We start from the raw sequence: 20,634 nt of genomic DNA on the forward strand, positions 1-20,634 counted from the left end.
AAGACACTCATAAATAAATATGTGTAAATCACATGCAAACCCAGGTGGGGATTTACATCTTTCGTTGCTGGGTCAGCATCTCCCAGCACCAGGGAGCTTTGGAACGAGAGCCCTCTCATGGAGGGGTCCACTGAGCAATCCCAGATTCACCAGCTGAGATTCTCGAACTTCCAAGCTGGGAGCATCGAGCAGCATTTACTGCGTGCCTACTGTATACATTCTCCCAGACGCTAGCTCCCGCAGACGCTGACCGAGACAGTCCCTGAAAGGCTGAGAGCAGCCCCTGGCACCCAGGAAGCACCTGCTACGTTTGACTACGATTACTAACACCATCCTGAAGCCTCCGGTTCTTCTGAGCGCTTTGGTGAGGCTGCGATGTATAAACCCGGGTAGAAGGACTTAGCACAGTTCCTGTGCATAGTAAGCACTCAATAAATCTCAGCTATTTTTATTAAACAGCGTGTGTCTACGCAAACACATTCTGGAAAGACATAGTCGCTAGGAGCAGTTACGAGGGGCGAGGCAGAGAGATTAATGGAGGACTTCTGCTTTCTGTTCCCTGCATTCCTGAGCTAAAGGATTTTTACAAATGAGCCTGTGTTGCTTTTATCATCGGCAAAACCTATAAAGATATTCCTATTTGGTAGAAGAAAAGCTGCCAAGGTGGGAGCACCCACTTCTCAGCTACCTGCCCGCCGTTCTGCACCTCTCTCTACACTCCTGGGAATCCACGTCCCTCTGGACCTGGCAGGTGCCAGGTAGGTTCGGTTTGCTCTGGACACATTTATATTCATGACACCTTACGTGACATTCCCCCCTCCCCGCCCGCCCCGTCTGGCAGGGCCAGCGAACCTAGGAACCCTGGAACTTTTCTGAACATCAGCCAAGCCAGGCCTTGGTTCTTTCTCCCACCTGCCCTCAAGGATTGGGCTTTCGTCAGCTCACCAGGTACGAATGACAAGATAGGTCCTCTTCTCTGAAGCCCACGTCTTCTAAGACTGAAAGCCAGGGTCTACCTCCTTCTGATACTAAAAGCCAGTATTCACCCCTCCAAGCCCCTACACCCACCCACCCATTTAAAAAACAGAAGGAAACGGGGTCACAGTGGCCCGAGCAGGTGCTCATTCAACAGACACTCTTCACCGGATCCACCCCAGACCAGGAACCGGGCTGGGTGCTGGAGAGCCAGTTGCCCCCCACCCCCCCACCCCCGGGAGCTCAGGGCAGGAGAGGTGGATGCGTGAAGGGGAGGGACAGTGCAGGCCTGCAAATGCTAAGGGGGAGGTGGTCTGCACCACAGCAGGTGGAGGCGGGAGAGAAGTCACCATCCAGTCTAGAGCAGGAGCAAGGAGACCTCCCAGAGCACGTGAGCCTTGAACCAGGATGCGACAAACAGCAGGGGGGAGGCAGTCCAAGGAGAGGGAACTGCGTGGGCAAAGGGAGGAGCCGCCAGGGCCCCGTGTGTTCGTTGGAGCAGAAATTCCGTGCTGCTGGATTCAGAGGGTCGGCAGAGGCAGTACCCCGGGGGACTCGGGCCCTTGAACCCAGTGAGGAGCGGTGGAAGGCTTCTCGGGAGGCGAGTGACACGTCCCAATTGCATCTGGGGGGAGCACTCCGACTCGGCTCAGCTCGGGCACTGGGGGGGAAGGGAGACTCGTGACTCTCCTGGAGCCACTGAGGTGTAGGCTATGGCTCTCCCTGGAGGCTCCTAGAGCCAATGGCTCAATGGGCCTACAAACAGGGGTAAACTGAGGCACTCTACCTAAGGGTCCCTGCCTGGTAGAAAGGAGAGCAGGGACGTGAGTCTGACATGCACTCTGTTCTCAGCCGCAAACCAAAGTTGAGACTCGAGGGTGATTTTATCTGCGATGACAAGTCCACCCCCGGGCTCAGACAGGTATTGTTCCAGGCTCGGCAGACATCCCCAAGTCAGACAGATGTCCAGGACTCAAACAGACACTGCCCCCAGGCCAGGAAGATGTTGCACCAGGCCCGGGCAGATGCTGTGCCAGGTTCAGACACATGTCCTGGGCCCAGACGGAAGCTGTCCCGGGGCCAGATAATGTGCGGGGCTCAGCCAGGTGTCCCAGCCTCAAACAGATGTTGTCTCTAACCCAGGCAGATGCTACCCTAAGCTCACACAGATGTCTGCCACCAGACACACATAAAGATGCTAAGAGGTCCCCGGGAAAATATAATTCCTAAATCCTTCTTCGCCACTCCCACCCTCCACCTGCTTCCCTCCAGAAAGCTGAGGAAGGCCAGCCCTGAGCCCGGCCAACTCTCTCCAGGGCCCCCTACCCATCGGAGCCAAGGAGTTGGTCTGTCCCGATCGTTCTGTCCTTCCCTCGGACCCCAGGCTGGTCGGCTGCACAGAAGGAGGGAGGCACATACAGCAAGGCGAGGAATGGGACTCGTGCGTAGGACCCCAGGGCGTCTGGGCCATGGCAGATGGGAAGGCCCAGGCTCCCCAGAGCTGACTAGAGGCGGGGGGGGGGGGGGGGCGGTTAATGTCAAGGAAGGAGTGGGTTGAAGGAGGGCCAGACCCACTAAGTCTTACTTCTAACCCACACTCTGAGCTGGGTGGAGGGAAAAGGTCCCGTGACCTCATCCCCATACTCATATCTCTGTCCAACATCCTAAAAACATCATTACCCGCTCATTTGAGGGTAATTACCTACTTCTCCAGAGCTGAGCAGCTCTGGGCTAGGGAGCGAGGGGGGGGTGATAGGAGGCCGGCCCAGGTGGATGTAAAGAGGGAGACTGGCCCATTCATCAGCTTGGCTGGAAGGACGATCCTCCTCCTCCTCCTCCTCCTCCTCCTCCTCCTCCTCCTCCTCCTCCTCCTGCAGCCTTCACAGGGATGCCCCAGATCAGGAAGGAAAGAGACCTTTCCCCTCACAACCTGTGCATCATTCTCAGGGCAGAGCTAAGGACGCGAGGGTTCATGAATATGCAAATTACCTCGAGCCAAGCCCGCAGTTCTCTGCCCCTCAGGAAGGTGAGAAAGGTGTGGTGTGGTCTTGAAAACCACTCTCCAACAGACACACCTCCTGACACAATTATGAACCCTGATGCACACATAGACCAAGCACAAGCACCCTAACACAAGCACACAACACTTTAGGGAGATCTGCAAAGTACTAACACACGAATTCACACAAGCACACCACGCCCCCAACACGCAATTGTCAACACCGCACCACAGTCTAACACGTCCCCCCCCCCCCGCCGCTGCACCCCCACCCAAGCTGCCCACTCCCCACCTTCAATCAGGGCACAAAGTCAACACCAGGCCCGGGGAGGACACCTCACCCTTCTGATGAAGGTGACAAGGACTTCAATTATCATTTGCTGCTCCCACCCCAACCCCGTGGTGGTGAATTTTGCAGCCATCCAGATGAAAAGTGTGTTTAAAAAAAAAATTTTTTTTTTTTTAAAGAAAGAAAGAAAGAAACTCAGACCCAGCCCCAGCCTTTCAGAGTGATTAATCCCTGCTAATGATTTACCGATTTGCAGAGAGCGTGTTCTGCATAACCGGATTGTGGGCATTAACACCAGCTCAGAGGCTGCTTTTCTGCCAAAAATGAAAGTAAATTTTAAGAGCAATTGACCACCGCTAATTTCAATATTCTACTGATGCCCTGGGAAGACCCTCACCCCCACCCACAGGCTTAGGGGCTGAAGCAGGGGGGAAAACATGCAAGGGAAGGTTCATCCCTAAGACAGATTTCACCTTCCATCCCTCCTTCCCTTCACCCAGACTGAGCAACGGGGAACCTTAGATTAAACTGGAGAGGCTGCTGCTTCCTCCCCTGCCACAGGCAGCAGCGCCCCTCCCGCCCCTCCACTCCTCTACCCCAGGCTCTGGCCGGCACAGACAGGACAGAGGGGATTAGGACACCTGGAGGGGCCGAGTGTCGAGGGGAAGAGGTGGGGGCTTGACAGCCCGGGACAGGGATCACACAGCCCACGTGGGAGAGCTTCCTGGATGGTGGGGAGCACGGTGAATGTGCCTAGCTGCCACCAACCTGCCTGCAGGCAGCAGACGGACACAGGGACCCCCGCCCTGCCCCAGGTGGGAACCTGTGACAGCAGGACCGTGCCAGACTCTTTTGGTCAAAAACAATCCAGCCCAGAAAGAGGGGTGGGGGGAGCACAGGCATGGTCGGTCGCTCCTGCCACCGCTGCTGAGCAAGAACTGGCTGGGGAGCAGGCCGTTCCACTCCTGCTCACACAGCCTTACTCACCCTGGGCAGCCGGGGAGAAAAACCAAGCCACGCTTTCCAAATTTCCGTGGGGGCAGTGATCTCATCTCGCCTTCGCAAGCAACCCACCGGGGACCGCCCTGCCCAGTTTACAGAGGAGGGTACTGGGGCTGAGACTGGTCCAATGTCATCCGGCAGGCCCGAGCCTGAGCCAACCTGGGACCCTTGGCACTCGGAAAATGCAGGATCCAGGGCGTGAGGAGATGACCTGTGAGTGCTGGCCGCGTCCTGTCCCCCCACTGCCAGTCGGGCCTGTCCCCTACCCCCAGAACCTCAAAGCCCACACACACAGACGGTATCCTAAGACACCTGCTCCCCGCTGTAGCCCTCCCCATGGGCCCGGACCTGCCTCTCCTTAGCTTTTCTTGGCACTCATGACTTACAGTAAGAAATCCCGGGGGAAGGCCCTGGAGCCTGTCTTCCCCCAGCAGTGCAAGGCCTCGGGTCTGCAGGTCCATCTGCTCTCGGCGCTTCCTGGATTCCAAGTACCCAGTGACCGGATGGCAAGACACAGCGCAGGGACCCAGAGTCTAAAGGGGGAAGCGGCCAGACTCAGCTGCCCCGTCCCCTCCCTCCCCGATCTTACTCAGTGTGCCATTGTGCTGGTTCGCCTGTCTGGGACGTGCGTCTGGAATGTCCCAGGGCATATGTGGCGGCAGAGGTGCTGGTGGTGAGCGTGGCCGTGTCTGAATCTCTCGGGCGGGAGTGTGAATGCAGATCACAGAGTTGGTGTCTGTGACTCGGGGCTTTGCGGAGAGAACAACACGTGGGGCTGGAGTTCACCCCTGCAGACCCTCCCCAGCCGCCCCGCCTCGGCTGCGCGCTGCGAGACCCCCGACAGTGAGGGCCCCATCTGCTGGAGGCTCGGTGACCTGTGTCAAATGAGCAAGCGCTCGGTCACACTCCAGAGCCTGGAGGAGGCCGCACCACTCTGGGAAAGCCTGGGCAGCTCCTGGCCCCGGGGGCGGGCTGAGCAGGGGCCCCGCTGGGGACGGAGGCCCACGAGCCTCTGAGACTGGCGGCGGCCTGGCTGGGAGCTGCCCTCCACAGACAAGGAAAGTGAAGAAAAAGAAGAAAGAATAGGAAAAGAAAGGGCTTCCCTGCTTCCTTGGGACCAGCACTGCTGCTGAACGGCCCGGGCCAAACTCGGAGCTGGGCGTGTAATCGTGCCACAGGGTGTGGGTGTATTCATCGCAGTCTGTGATGTGTGGGGTTGGCTCCTTGTGCATTCATGGGGAGAGTGTGCCTGTGTGTGCGGGTCCATGTGCATGGACAGCAGGGTGTGATTATATGTGTGAACTGCCAGGTAAGAGCCTCCACGCTCGTGACCCCAAGGGTCTGCAGGTCTCCTGCATCCGTGTCACTGAAGGAATGCTGGCTTGAGCCTATTTCAGCCTGTGTGCGGGTCCTGCGTCCGTTTTCCTTTTGGACACGCATCTGTATGTACAACTGTGCGTTGGTTTGTGTGACTGTGAGTTCCAGCCTAATGGGATCCCTCTGTGTGTCCCTACTCTGAATCCCTATGTTTGTCCCTAGGCCAAATTGCATGTTTGTGTCTGCGCGTTGTGTATGTGAATGCACATCCATTCGCATGCCTGAACCATTCAGCGTCTGCACAGGGCAAGCGGGCATCGACTGCCAGGTCCCAATTCCCCACCCCCTACTCTGTGAGGATGGGGCCCCTGGAGACAGGGGCTGTTTACCTGCAGGCATCTCTGCCAACAGGCATGTCAGAGCCCCAGGCATGTCCCAGACCCTCCAGGAACGAAAGCAAGGAGGATGTCAAGACTTCTGGGGAAAATCTGACTCTCAAATGCAAGAAAATGTTGACTCCAGACTAGATCCACGCATGGTAGAGGGTCTCAAACTTCCATAAACAGGGAAAGGAATGTTATCCTTCCCTGGTCTACACTGCCTGCCCCTGGGGGCGGTATCTAACACTAGAGCTTCGGAGCAGTCCTGAGAAGCAGGCATTGCTCTCTCCCTGTTTTAAGATGACAAAACTGAGGCTGCAACAGGCAAAGCAGCTAGCACAGAGAGTCACGGGGCTGCTACTGGGGGTGGGGGGGTGGGGGTTGGATCGTGATGGAGCCTTGCTGGTAACCTAGGAGCCTGGCTTTGCTGCAGACACCCCTCAATTCCGCACATACCTGGGAACTCGGCGTCAGAAGCCCCAGCTGGCCCCCGCCTGTCCGCGGAGAGCTACCAGAGATGGGGCAGTGGGCTCTCTCTGCTGCGACAGCCAAAGCCACTGCCCCCGCAGGCACCCGCCCCCATCCCACAGCAACGGGAACAAGCATGAGGAAGAGTGGGACCTTCGTCGGTTCTGCAGCCTCGGACAAGCTCCGCTTCTTCATCTCTGCCCTGGGGATAATAATCTCAGGGCCCTTCTACAGGGCTGAGAGGTGCAGGGGACATGGGAATGAACGTAAAACACTGCACCCGTGGGGCACTGTCCTTCAAGTCTCGGTGGCAATTCAAAGGCTGGACATCGTTACAACTGACCACTGTCCAGACACTTCCATTCCTCCAACAGGAACCAAGACACTCATTGAATCAGACCACCGCAGCTACAAGGGACTGAGCGGTCAGCTGGTCCAAACCTCCACAACCCCACTCGACGGATAAGGAAACAGATTTGCTTAGACAGAGGAACTAACGTGCCCGTTCGCTGGGCACTCATGATAGAAACCACCAGAGTAAAAGCCCTTCCTGAGAGCCTTCCCTCCCCGCTCCCCTCATTGTCTCAGCCCACCCTCTGCCTGCCCTCAGTGAGGCAGGTGGGCTGCCTACAGTCCTGTTAGTCCCAATTCACAGGGAAGAAAACCAAGAGCTACAGAGATTGACCCGAGTTATTCTTGCCCAGAAAGCTGGTGGCAGGTCCAGGTAGGAAGCCCATGCTTGAGTGTCATGCTGGCCTGGTGAGGGCTGGCGTGAGAAGCACCTTCACTACAGAATTCCCACCTTGGCCCCACCTCTTGGGTCTTGGGGACAGGCCAGCGAGGCAAGTGCTTTATGATCTCATGAAAGAACAGTGACTCAAGGTGATCACTTCTTGGGCCAGAGTCCAGGAAAGCCAAGCATCCCCAGCTGGGTTCCGACACAGAGCTCCGTCACGGCTCTTGCAGCAAGGGTGGCACCCAAGAAGACTGCTCAGGACAGTGGCCAACGGCCAGACAAGGACCCTGCCTTGTCTCACGCCATCCTTTGAGGGCTGGCCAGAGGCTGGTCTGGGGTGCTTAAGGGCCTGGATGAGCGGTCTGTATCCAGGCTGACCCCTGACTCTGCCTCAGGACCATTCCCACTGCAGCTGGCACCTGAGCCCCCATCACCCTTATTCTATTCACTGAGGCTCTGTCCTACGGTCCTAACTTGTCCAGCAGGGTCCAGCTGGGCCCCCAGCTCAGTTCTGTGATCTGAGACCCCAGGGCCCTGGAATTGACAGATCCACTGGAGGTTAAGACCAGACGGCGGGGGGGGGGGGGGGGGGGGGGGGGGGCCGGGGGGGAATGTGAGCTGCCAGCTGGAAGACTCCCTGGGACCCAAGCCCTCTGTGCAGGAAAGAGGTGGAGGCCGCAGGTCACTACGCTGGGCCTCCTCCCGTCCAGTGTGGGGCTTAGAGGCACAGACTAGCTGCGCTGACGTCCGAGACCACTCGGGATCTCTCCAGGCGGCCTCAAAGAGCTGGGGAGACAGGAAGATCCCCGAGTTGCACGCCGCACCTTTCTAACAAGGCGTCCTCCGTCTCAGCTCCCTGCTCTGCAGGCCCCCAAGGCAAGCTCGCTGAACTCCAGCCCGGACAGCTCCCGGCTCGCGCGCAGGATTCCAGGAGCGCGGCCGCCCTCCCCCAGGTCCCCCCCAGGTCCCCCCAGGTCCCCCCAGGTCCCCGCCACTCCTCACCAGGAGCAAGTTTCGCGTCCGCGCGTGACCCCGTCGTGACCCCGGCCAATGAGCGGGTCACGCAGGGAGGAGGAGCGAGAAGGCGGCAAAGCGTGGGACGGACCCCCTCCCCCGTGGGCCCGGGATGTCACCACCCCCGCCGGCGGCGCTGCCCCGGAGCCCCGCGCTGCACCTCGAGGTCCTCCGCCGCGGGAAGCCCGGAGCGCGGCCTGGCTCGGGAGGCTCCCGGGTCCCCGCCGCGCCCGCCCCGCGCCCGCCCCGCGCCGCACTCACCTGGTCCGCGGAGCCCGGGGGGAGGCGAGCCCGCGCCCGCGCCCGCCCGGCGCGCTCTCGGGGCCGCGTGGGTCGGCGGAGCTGCGACGCCGGGTCTGGAAGGGGAGGAGGGAACACGGCTCGGCGCCGGCGGGCAGCCCGGGAGGCGAGGCGGCGGGGAGCAGGCGCGCCCGCACCGCGCCGGCCCGCGCCGCCCCCCGCTCGCAGCCGCCCGGCCCCGCGGGGAGCCCGGCCCGCCGGCAGCGGCGCTGCGCAGCGCGGCGCGCGGGGCTGAGCCGCTCCCCGGAGCCCGAGCGCCTCCCGGAGCCCGCAGTCCCCGCAGTCCCCGCAGTCCCCGCAGTCCCCGCCGCCGCCGCCGCCCGGCCGCCCGGGCGGGAATCCAGTCCGCGCGGAGTGTGGGACCCGCGCGCGCGGAGCCTCCTGGCCGGGGGTACGCGGGGCCCACGCAGGCGGGACGAGAGGGGGCGCGGTCCCGGGGCCGCCCCCGCGCCGCGCCCCACGTGGCGGCCGCGCCCCCGGGGCGTGAGTCCGCGCGGACGGCAGGGGGGCCGGGAGCGGAGCCGCGGCGGCCAATCAGCGGCGGCGGCGCGCGGGACCCCGGGAGCGAGGCCCAATGGCGAGCTCCGGGCTGCCGGGCCGGGCGGCGGGCGGGCGCGGGGGGCGGGGGCCGCGGCCGGGGGGCGGGAGGCGGCTCCGCGGGCAGCCAATGGGCGGCGGGCGGGGTGGGGCTCCGGAGCGCCGAGCGGGTCGGGGCTTTAAGCCGGCGGAGCGCGGCGGCGGGGCCCGCAGACGGAGCGGAGCGGCGGCGGCGGCGGCGGCGGCGCGGCGCAGGGCGCGGGGCGCGGGGCGCGGGCGGCATGGCCACCACCGCGCAGTACCTGCCGCGGGGCCCCGGCGGCGGAGCGGGGGGCACGGGGCCGCTCATGCACCCGGACGCCGCGGCGGCGGCGGCGGCGGCGGCGGCGGCCGAGCGGCTGCACGCGGGGGCCGCGTACCGCGAAGTGCAGAAGCTGATGCACCACGAGTGGCTGGGCGCGGGCGCGGGCCACCCCGTGGGCCTGGCGCACCCCCAGTGGCTGCCCGCGGGCGGCGGCGGCGGCGGCGGCGACTGGGCCGGGGGCCCGCACCTGGAACACGGCAAGGCGGGCGGCGGCGGCACCGGCCGGGCCGACGACGGCGGCGGCGGCGGCGGCGGCGGCGGCGGCTTCCACGCGCGCCTGGTGCACCAGGGGGCGGCCCACGCGGGCGCGGCTTGGGCGCAGGGCGGCACGGCGCACCACCTGGGCCCGGCCATGTCGCCGTCCCCGGGGGCCGGCGGGGGCCACCAGCCGCAGCCGCTCGGGCTGTACGCGCAGGCGGCCTACCCGGGAGGCGGCGGCGGCGGCCTGGCGGGGATGCTGGCCGCGGGGGGCGGCGGCGCGGGGCCCGGCCTGCACCACGCGCTGCACGAGGACGGCCACGAGGCGCAGCTGGAGCCGTCGCCCCCGCCGCACCTGGGCGCCCACGGACACGCACACGGACACGCACACGCGGGCGGCCTGCACGCGGCGGCGGCGCACCTGCACCCGGGCGCGGGCGGCGGCGGCTCGTCGGTGGGCGAGCACTCGGACGAGGACGCGCCCAGCTCGGACGACCTGGAGCAGTTCGCCAAGCAGTTCAAGCAGCGGCGCATCAAGCTGGGCTTCACGCAGGCCGACGTGGGGCTGGCGCTGGGCACGCTGTACGGTAACGTGTTCTCGCAGACCACCATCTGCCGCTTCGAGGCCCTGCAGCTGAGCTTCAAGAACATGTGCAAGCTCAAGCCGCTGCTCAACAAGTGGCTGGAGGAGACCGACTCGTCCAGCGGCAGCCCCACCAACCTGGACAAGATCGCGGCGCAGGGCCGCAAGCGCAAGAAGCGCACGTCCATCGAGGTGGGGGTCAAAGGCGCGCTCGAGAGCCACTTTCTCAAGTGCCCCAAGCCCTCGGCGCACGAGATCACCGGCCTGGCCGACAGCCTGCAGCTGGAGAAGGAGGTGGTGCGCGTCTGGTTCTGCAACCGGCGGCAGAAGGAGAAGCGCATGACCCCGGCGGCCGGCGCCGGCCACCCGCCCATGGACGACGTTTACGCACCGGGCGAGCTGGGGCCGGGCGGGGGCGGCGCATCGCCACCCTCGGCGCCCCCGCCGCCCCCGCCGGCCGCGCTGCACCACCACCACCACCACACACTGCCCGGCTCGGTGCAGTGACCCCGCGGCCCGGGCCCCCGCGGGCGCGTGGCGAGGCGCCGCGCGGCCTGAACTCTTCTTCTTTTTGTTTCTTTTCTTTTTTTTTCTTTTTTTTTTCCTCTCTCTCTCTTTTTGTTCGGTTGCTTTGGATTTTACAAAAAAAAAAAAAAAAAAAAAAAAAAAGCCCAGAAACTTTCGAACCTAAACCAAACACCCGGACGACCCTCTCCGGCGAGCGGCGAAGACGGCCCGACAGGCTGCGTCGCCCGAGCCCCCGGGAGAGAGGAGCGAAGATCCGGGACGCGCCAACTCACCCCGCCGCCTGCTCCCCGCCCCCATCCCCTCGGAGACCCCCGCCTCCCCCTGCACCCCTCCCACCCCCGGGCTGTTCGGGGCCGGATCCCGGCAGCGGCCTCCCCGCAGCGACAGGTAACGCGGTACGGGGTTAGGGACCCCCCGGGAGAGAGGATGGAGACAGGAGGGCCCCCTCTCCCCAGCCTGCGGGTCGAGGGTGAGGGACTGTCGCTTAATCCGCTCCACGCCTCTTCTCTCCCGCAAGGATGCGCCCCATCCCCCTTTTTACCCTCCCTCCGGGCTTGGTTTTGTTGTTTTTGGTTGGTTTTTTGGTTTTTGGTTTTTGTTTTTTTTTACGGTTTTTATTTATTCATGGAGCCTCTCCCCGGCTCCTGGGGTCCTTCTAACTCCGCCCGCGCCCTTAATTTAAATCGCTGTATACTGTATTTATCGGGGCCCCGGAGGGGAGGCCGCGAGAGCCGCGTCTGTGTATAAAAGCAGGAAATAGCCAAAGCTTTAATCTAGCCTAATTTATTTTTCCCCCTTACCTCCCCCTGCCCTTACACCCCACCACCACCATCACCACCACCACCATCGCTCCACCCCCCCCCCAAAAAAAAGCAAAACAAAAACAAAAAAAAAAAACTAACAAAAAAAAATTCGAGTGCTCATTTTTCGTTTCGTTTTATCCGAGCTGCGATTCGGTTCCCGGCCACGCGGGAGGGGTCTGCGCTCCCCACGCACACCCCCCGGGAAGAGGCTTCTGCCCCACTGCAGACTGACCGCGGCCCAGCAGGGCCCCCCCATCCCACCCCTGCTCCCCGCGGGGCACTGCCCTCCTGGCCACCGACAAACGAAAACTTGAAAAAGTTGGAGGTATTTTTTAACCAGCTGTAGAAATAAGCCGTTCCCTGCGAACCTTCTGCCCTGATTCCCGGCAGCCTTCACCCGCTCCCTCTCCAGCCCGACCTGGGATGCGGGATGCAGGGGGGCGGCCAGGAGAGAAATTCCCCAAGTTTGGGGTGAGGTGGGAACCATGTAAATATGTGAGATATGTACACACTTGGCGGGGAGAAGAAACATTTTTGTGCTTGGTTTTTATTTTTGGTTTTTCCGGGTTGCCCTCCATCCCCATCCGAAAGGATTTTGTACACCGAATAATCCGAAGGGAAAAAAATATTTTAATATGATTTCCAGATTTCTGACCCATCTCTATTTATTTTCTGGATGTGTTTGGAGCTTCCCCCTTCTCCGTTTCTTCCGTTCTGTTTGTTACAGTTTGAATTTAAATTTTGTTATTTTATTTTTATTATTTTTTGGAACAATGTTTTGGTGCATTCTTTGTATCTTTATTGCAAAAATAATAATAATAATAATGTAGACTGGGAAGTTCCCTTTATATTTATGTTATAGTAAATATTTTATTACTCACATAAACATGTACCCCAGGGCTGTGTCCTGTCCTTTTTACTACCAGGGTTGGGTCGGTTTGTGGGTAAAGTGTGTGGATACCCTGGCTAACCTCCCCTAAAGTTCTGGCCACACTATCTTGGAAGAAGGTGACCACGCAGACCTTCTTTCAGACCAGCCTGTTAACTTGGGCGACAGTTGAGCCCCTGTCTCAGTGAGTGAGCTTAGGGAAGATGCTGCCTCATGTCCCCTCCCGTACACAGACTATCCTGAGACCAGACCAGGGCCTCCAACACTGCAGACACCACACTGAAATGGGGACAGCCGTTCCTCAGGCACAACGCAACTGCTTCTCAGCCAAGGAAGAAGCCTGCCTCACCTGGGACCACAAGCCTGGCACCTTTGTATCCCCACCCAAGACGCCAGCCCCAGCTTCGGTTTCACTCTGCACTCCACGCGTGAGGGTCCAGGCCAGCTCTACCCTTCCAGGTCATGGGGCCATTGGAAGCAGGGTCAGGCCACACCAGCCCAGCCCAGCTGGCTCTCCACTCACAAACAAATGGTGCCCAAACCTACCTGGATCCGCTGGGAGTCCCAACAGCTTCGACAGCAGCCCTGCAGGTATTAAGTGGGCCTGGGGAGGGAGTCCTGCCTGTTGGCTTAGGCAAAGCCAGTCCCACCCGTCTGCAAACAAGCCACCTGGCCCAACTTCCCTCGCGGAGGAATGAGCCACCAGAAAGCCCTCCCCTCTCTCCAGGGATGGGTGCCCAAGAACTAACCCCCCCCCAACTCAGGGAGTGATGCGTATGCCCATGGGAAGACTCGGCGGTTGTGCAACCATGACCAGGGTGGGGAAGACACAGTCTCAGACGTCTGCCTTCTCAAGCTTTCAGCAGCGGCGTCTCCCCCTCCCCAGTGTCATGATGGTGGGGGCAGATCGGGGCTCCAGGGCCCAAGCCCAAGGTTGCCCGTGACCCAGTCAAGATCCTCGTTGCCTTTAAAGCAACTTTTAAAGGTATTAACAAAATATAGCTCTTGCTGTTTCCTCCATAGATGCAGTTCTTTTCCCTTCTCAGGAGAAACCACCTGAGGTTTCTGTCACTTTTCATGGACACAAAGCCTGAAGCAGCACAACCACTTGATGGGGGAGAAAGCTGTGTCCCTAGTGAGGGGAGATGGGGGTGCTGCTGGCCAAGCCCAGGCTGGGAGAGGCCTAGGCTCCAGCCGATGGCATCTAGGGCACCCAGAGAGGTGTTCCCAGGCCGTCCGTTTGGTGGTCCCCGGCCAGGCTGAGGCTCTAGGACGATGGTACCATGCTGAGCGTTCCCGGTGACTTTCTGGGCTCTGACCCTCAATCTCGGGAGGAATTGTCTCTGCAAGTACAAAGGCCGCCAAGATTTCCCAAGGCTCAGCCTCTCACTCACCGCTGCTTTCTTTTTCCTCCCTCCTTCAGTCCAGCCCAGTAGGCAGTGAGCCCTGTGACTGGCACCCGTGTCCCGGCCGTTGCACATCCTGGCGGGCCAGGCCAGGCCCCAGGCTTAAGGACGGGGCCGGGGATGCAACGGCCAGGTGACAGCGTGGCCTCCATTTCCTGCTCCACTAAGTACAGAACTTCACATCAGTCCCACACTCCCCCACACTCTCCTTATTTCTCCATTCCTGGATTTGTCCCAGCCTCGGGGCCCTGAAATGGAAGCAAGCGAAGCTCAGAGCTCCCTGCCGCCCGCACCGCCCTGAGCCGCAGCGGGTTTGGAGGTTGGAGAGGCACCAGGGAAGAGGGGACCTTTCCCTGGCCTCTGCCTGCAGCTGACACCAATTGATTGATTGATTTCCTAATTGTCTGCTTAATCCCGTACAAGAGGGTGGATTTATTATTTAAGCAAGTCAACTCAAAAACAGCAAAACAATGTGGCCTCCCAAGAACCTGCGGCAGCTGAGGAGTAGAACAAAACAAACAAACAAAAAAAAAATTAAGAAAAAAAAAGTGGAAACGAGGATGGAAGAAAAGCTTCCACTTTGTGAAGATTTTACTTAATGAGACAGCAGCCTGGGACAGGTACTCAGTGACCAAGTGCTTGGTCACAGAAGTCCCCGGGGCTCCTCTCCCCAGTCTCCAGCCCCAGGTGACAGTAGGAACCGCTGCTCATCCGACTGTGTGAGGAGAAACCACAGGGAGAGGGAGATTGTGCCCTGGAGTCTGAGTCCCTGGATAGAATACAGTTTAGGACAGGTGTCTCCGTCCCGTGTGGGTGTGCAGCTACCTGTTCACTTCCGAGAGCCTCACACACGTCCCTTCGCCCAAGAGAGGCAGATGGCCCTAGCATCAGCCTGCAAGGAAGCCCAAGTGCCCAGTTGTCGTTGTCGGGTCCCGGACTCTCTCCCCTCCTCACTTGAAGAAAATCATTGTCTGCGATCGTGTGGCCACAGATTGTGCTCGTTAGGAGAGCATCAGTCTGCCCGTGGGAACCTCTGGGGGTTGGTTATGAAGTTGTGTGCGCGCCACTGTGCCTGCAAGTCCAGAGCCACTCCCAGAGGTAGGCAAAGGAAGGCCAAGCTACACCAGTAGCACAGTGGGGGGTGGCCATTGTGGTCACCTGTGGTCACCAAGGCAAGCGCAGCAGGTGCTTCACCCTAAACCTTGAGGACATCTATATTGTCCCCCCACTCCTGCCCCTTGAAGTTGTGCTAGGTTGTACGTTGTACGGCTCGGGTCCTGTGCCATCATCCCTTGACCCCAGGACCCGACTGGGTGTGCACAGGACGAGCTGACTCCCAACCCTAGCTGCCCACCTAGAGCTGTTTGGAATCAAGTCTCCTCCAGAGGGAGGCTCTGGAGCTGCGTGTGGGAGGGTCAAGCTCCCAGCGACGACCCGGGCCCTCAGGCTTTTCCCAGCAGGGCTTGGGCTCCAGAAAGCTCCAGAGGGAGCCCCACCTGAGCAGGAGTAGGAGTGAGAGTAGGTTGGTCATCTGGCCCAGCCGCTCCCCCTAAGCTCAGCGACCAGGAGTCACCCGGGACCTCCAGCTTAGTGACAGAAGCCAGAGGAGCCAGCGATCTGGGCCCTGCCTGGCCTATTAGAAGGCACAGTTTGGCTGGCCCTTCCGGGCTCCATGTGGGAGGACTGCCCTCTATTGGTCCCTGAGCTGGGACCTGGCCGCAGTCCCCAGGACTGACCTCGCAGCTGAGCATTCCCGCCACCGCCCCACACGCTGTCCCAAAATCCAGCTTCCAGCTGGCTACTCTTGGGGGGGTGGGCGGTGGCACAAGGCCGAGCAGAGGCAACTGTCCCCTCCCAGAAGGCAATCCTGCTTCACACACACACAGGCTTGCCCACACCCTTCCCGCACCCACCACCCCACCCATTCGCCGTCACACTACCTCCTGTCCCTCTCCCACTCACACGCATCCCCGGGCCTCCTCCCCTCGGCCAGTCAAAACCCCAAGCTCGCCCTGCCAGCTTGCCCCCCACACACGTGCTCACACACTCGAGGTCACACCCGCACCACCGTAACGCGGCCCAGGACCAACCCTGTGGTCTCTGGCACCGAGCTCTCTGGAGCTACCTGGCGCTTGTAAACACCTGACTTAACACACACAACCGTGCCTTGCAGCACTGGATCAGGGCCCTGGGTCTCAGAATTTGCAAGCACTTACCCCACAAACTGCTTTCCAATCCCTGCCCATCATTGTTCCCGGCTCCTCCCAGATCTCTCCTGCTCCCTTCAGATAATTAAAGTTAGGCTGTGTGTTTGTATGTATGTGTGATCTTATTTTTTAAACACACACCCCCACACGTACATATGCGTGTATATATACAAACACACACAGCAATTAGATCTATCCGTTCCTGCCGTCGTCCCTCTTGCGCGGCGAAACCTCCGCTACGCACATGTCCCCACGTTGCCGCGCGATGAGCCATCGCCTGGCCATGGGCTCCGGATGTCACGCACGCACGCACGCACGCATGCACACCAGCACTTTCACACTTCCACCCACCCCGCAGCTCCCTGGTGCTTCTCCAGGGCCGCGACCCACCTCCCACCCACCTTCAGGGCGTCTGAGCGGGCTCCCTTCAGCCGAGCGAGGTACAGGAGGGCTCGGCTTCCATGCCCCCCCATGCACACCCCCAGGGGCCGTGTCTCGAGCGGAGCCTGACCGGGGTGGGCCTGGGTATTATTAGGCTGCAGAGACAGCACGGAGGCATATGGTCTCGTACACAAGAAATAATGTTCATGTTAAATCAGACCTCATGCATAATGCATGGTGCCTGGTCTCACATTATTTTGGGTGTTCGTCAAAATCAGTGTTCTTTCTTGTGAGGAGGGCTCCCGAAGAGAAGGGGGAGAGACGCCGGCTAATTGCACCTGCAGCCCGGACCCGGGGAGCCCGGAGCGCCCCAGGAGCGCCCCGCCTGCCCCGCTTCGCCCACAGGCGGGCCTCAGTCCCTGTCCCCTCCGTCTTTCCCCACGGAAGGAGGGGCTGGCTGGGGCTGGTAGCAGGCATGAGGCCCCGTGTTATTTTTATTTCTTCTCTCTCGGCTCTCTGTCCCCGGAGGGTTCTGGGGAATAGCAGTGGCTCCGTCGTTCTCACACCCGATTCATTTGCCGTTTTATGAACTCCCCGTTGATTCATCGCCTCCCTAAGTCAATGATTCACTCCTGATGGCTTTTCAGAAATCCTTCTTCAAAGGCTCCAGATTATTCAGCTCTGAACAGGAGGAGACCTGGACCCAGTCGGCTACTGCTCTCCGTGCCTAGGTGGGCAGCTGTCACCGTCCTTGGCCGTCCCCTGGGGCCGGCAATCCTGAGACGAGGGAGTGCTCCCTCCATGCGGAAGCTGCTGGAGTTGACCCCTGCGGCTCATGGGCAGACCCGGCTCTCCAGGCAGGCCCCGTCCAGCCGCTGTGGGTCACCCGCTTTCTCCCATTGTCATCAAAGTCACTAGGGAAGCCCTCCGAGTCTTGCAGGAGGGAGGCAGCGAGCAGAAAGGTGAAGCACAGGATTTACGGGGCCAAACAGACCTGGATACAAATCCTGCCTTCACCTCTTAAGCCGTGTGACTTCAGGCCAGCTACTTACCCTTTCTGTGCCTCGGTTCCCTGATATGTTGACAAGGGCAATTCCTACATCATAGAGCTATTTTGAGAATTAAGTGGGATGATGTACATACAGCGCTTGGCATCAGTCGGTGATGAATGAATGAAAGCTGTTTTATTGTGGGGCCTCTGCAGGGCGTTGTACGAAAACAAGTGAACGGGAAAGAAGACCAAAATGTAATGAACTTTGACCCCCACTCTGTCCAAGGCGTTCTGACCTAATACTTACCCGGCGCTCACTTCGTACTTACTTTCACGGTCTCACATTAATCACTCCTGTTTTGCAGAGGAGCAAACTGGTACCCGGAGAGTTTTAGTGACCTGTCCAAGGCAGCATGACTAGCTGATGATAAAGGCTGGAATAAAACCTATTTCATCTGACACCTGGGTCCATGTTGTATGTTTACACTCCCTGCTGGGGCAAATAGCAGCATCCAGTGCTTGGAGCATGTGCCCAAAGCAGAAGAGGTTCCAGAACTCAAGACTGGGCCAGAGAGAGAGAAGCTTGGGGAAGAAGGGTTGTTGGAGCTTATGGACTAGGACCTCTCTGCCACCTTCTCATCGGGTAAATTCCATGAAGCTCAAGGAAGTTGGATGCCTCGCCTGGGATCACCCAAGAGGTCAGGAGGTCCTCCCCATGCATGCATTCAGGGAGCTGCATACTGACCAACCACACAGAGCGGCAAAGAAGGTGAGCCCTGGTGTCTGCCCAGGCTTTCATTCTGGCTGCACCACCTGCTACCCATGGGACTCTTCAGGCAAGTTACTTATGCTCTCCAAACCTCAGTTTCCTCATCTGTCGAAAGAAAATGATAGTACCCGTGCCTGGCAGGACTGCTGAGAAATTATATACGTAAACACTTAAAAGAGTGCCTGACATGTTGTAAGTACACATTAAATGTCAGCTATAAAATTAATTTTATTTTTTTAATTAATTTTATATATACAATATATATTATGATTGCTGGGCTGAGTCAGTGTAGAGAAATCATGCCTAGTGCCTTCCCCTCACCCCCCAGAATTATTGCTCTTTGGTCTCAAACCACTCTGGAAAGACAGGTTCAAGTTCTCCATCCCCACTCCAAATGGAGACCCAAGGATGTCGGGACCTGCCCAAAAAGACCCAGAAAAATAGTAGAAGGTGCGGTCTCCCAATTTATCCCCTACTTCTGCTGCTTTGTGGCAACCCCACATCCCCAAGGATGTGCACTGAACCTCTTCTAAGGCTCTGTGTAGGATCTGGGGGGATAGCACCCACACGGCCAGAGGAAACCTCATAGATGGTGGTACTGTTAATCAAGCAAGATCATGAAGAATGAATAGGGGTTCATACTGGGCCTCCCGGCTCAGGGCCTGATCCTGAGGAGGCAAAAGCACTCAGCCCCAGTGCCCTCAAGACCCCACTCATTGCCCCCTTCCTAAACCTTCATGCTTCTTGCTGCCCTGCCCAGGACCCTTCTACCAATGGGCTTCCACATCCTCCTCTGATCCCAACACAGAAGACTTAACTCAGGATTAAGGCCCCTAGACCCTGTGGAGCACCGACCATGAGACTAAGTCTGACTATAGATTCCTTCAGACCCCAACTCCCGGCTCCAGTGCCTGGAACCTACCCAGAGGTTAACCACCAAACTATGCTACAGGGCATTCTAACATTAAAGGTGAGGCCTAGGTACCTGAGTCCAGGTACTCCAGTGTCCGTCTTTGGTATGACCCAAGTTAGGTCATCCCTGGAGTTCAATATAAGAAGTGGGCATTCCCTTAGGGACCCCTGGGTGGCTCAGTGGTTTGGTGCCTGCCTTCAGCCCAGGGCATGGTCCTGAAGTCCCAGGATCAAGTCCCTCATCAGGCTCCTTGCATGGAGCCTGCTTCTCCCTCTGCCTGTGTCTCTACCTGTGTGTGTGTGTGTGTGTGTGTGTGTGTGTGTCTCATGAATAAATAAATAAAATCTTAAAAAAAAAAGTGGGCATTCCCTCATTTATCCTTCCATCCATCCATCCATTCATCCATCTTACATCCATCCAGTAGCTCATTCATTCATCAACCCACCCATCCACTCATCCATTCATCCATGCAACCCTCAACCACTTCTTCAACCACCCACTATCCATCCAATCATCCAATTTAACAATCAGGCCCTATGTTGAGCACTGGAAACACAGAGATAAATCAGAGCAGTACCCCCGTGCTAAAAACACTCCTGGATTAGGAGTTTCTTCCCCTCCCTACCTCTCAGTCATGTAGGGTGGGCTTGTGAGGGCCCAAGTGAGATCATTGTTTGGGAGGAAACAATGAAGTCTATTGTTACATCTATGCGTCTTGTGTGTCAGAGCACTGGGAGCCTCCATGCCCCATTCATTTCTTCAGGGCCCCACAGAAGATGCAGTCGGGAAGGCTTCTGCATGGCCCTGGGATTCCCCTTAGCTCTGATTTCTCAGTCCATGGGTGCCAAGTGTGGACCTGAACTAGAAGTAGAGGACAGGATGGCGCTTAGGAACATAACTCTGCCAAGGCCAAAGATCGCCACTGGGACTCAGTTTTTCTACCAGAAATGGCAGCAGCATCTCAGCACCAAGGCAACATGGAGAGATGTTCTGGTTCCAGGCCTGTCACCATCTAGCTGTGTGACCTTAAGTCAGTCCCTGACATTCCCCAGACCTCAATTTCACCACCAGTGTAGTGTGAGTGGTGGTCCAAGGGTCCTCTCAGCTCGGAGGTGGCCCCTCTCAATTCTTGCTTCCCTTCTAGCCTGGGTGGGCCTGCCCCTCTGACAATGGGGCCTCTCTGACCGGCCCACACATGAGGAGGGGTAGGAGATGACGTGGTTGGTGTCCACGGCCTGAAGTCCTCTGACTATTCAACACCCGCCACCACCCCCCCCAGGCACAAACAACCCTTAGTCGCCTCCCCCTCCACTCCCCAGAATCTGGGCACAGCTGGGGCTTGCTATGCCCTGGCCACCCCATGAATCACCCCTCTATGGTCCTGCGGGGGAGTGGTCCAGGGAGCATCCTACGCCCCCCATGGGGTGAGGGCCAGAATCACAGCCCTCAAGTAGGCAGTGTCCACAGGAACAATGGGGGCCTGTGGCTCACAGCAGGAATGCAGCCATTGTCCTGCCCTGGCCCCCAACCCCAAGGCCTCAGGTCCCCAGGCCGGGCAGGCTGGCGTGGGTCGGTGCGTCAGGCA

At 59.2% G+C, this 20,634-nt stretch overlaps 1 protein-coding gene and 1 long non-coding RNA gene across 5 annotated transcripts in view; one reads left to right on the plus strand and one right to left on the minus strand.

The window, feature by feature from the left end:
• LOC144281846 (uncharacterized) overlaps positions 1–8,625 on the minus strand; it is a 64,258-nt gene extending 55,633 nt beyond the window's left edge. For 3 of the 4 annotated variants that reach the window (XR_013350258.1, XR_013350259.1, XR_013350256.1), the window contains exon 1: positions 8,442–8,625. This is a non-coding gene — a long non-coding RNA (uncharacterized LOC144281846). The remainder of the gene's footprint in view (positions 1–8,441) is intronic. The other variant, XR_013350260.1, reaches the window with a different exon arrangement.
• A 673-nt stretch (positions 8,626–9,298) lies between these two features.
• Positions 9,299–12,392, plus strand: POU3F1 (POU class 3 homeobox 1). The gene has a single exon (XM_077844685.1). It carries the CDS (start codon positions 9,299–9,301, stop codon positions 10,667–10,669), a length of 1,371 nt encoding a protein of 456 aa, XP_077700811.1. The 3' UTR covers positions 10,670–12,392.
• Positions 12,393–20,634: the final 8,242 nt, after the last annotated feature.

Source organism: Canis aureus, chromosome 13 (assembly GCF_053574225.1).
Source record: "Canis aureus isolate CA01 chromosome 13, VMU_Caureus_v.1.0, whole genome shotgun sequence".
In the NCBI taxonomy this organism is placed as follows: Eukaryota; Metazoa; Chordata; class Mammalia; order Carnivora; family Canidae; genus Canis; species Canis aureus.

Excerpts from the sequence above, each read along its gene's own strand:
- POU3F1 (XM_077844685.1), top strand. The coding sequence starts at position 9,299 with ATGGCCACCACCGCGCAGTACCTGCCGCGGGGCCCCGGCGGCGGAGCG.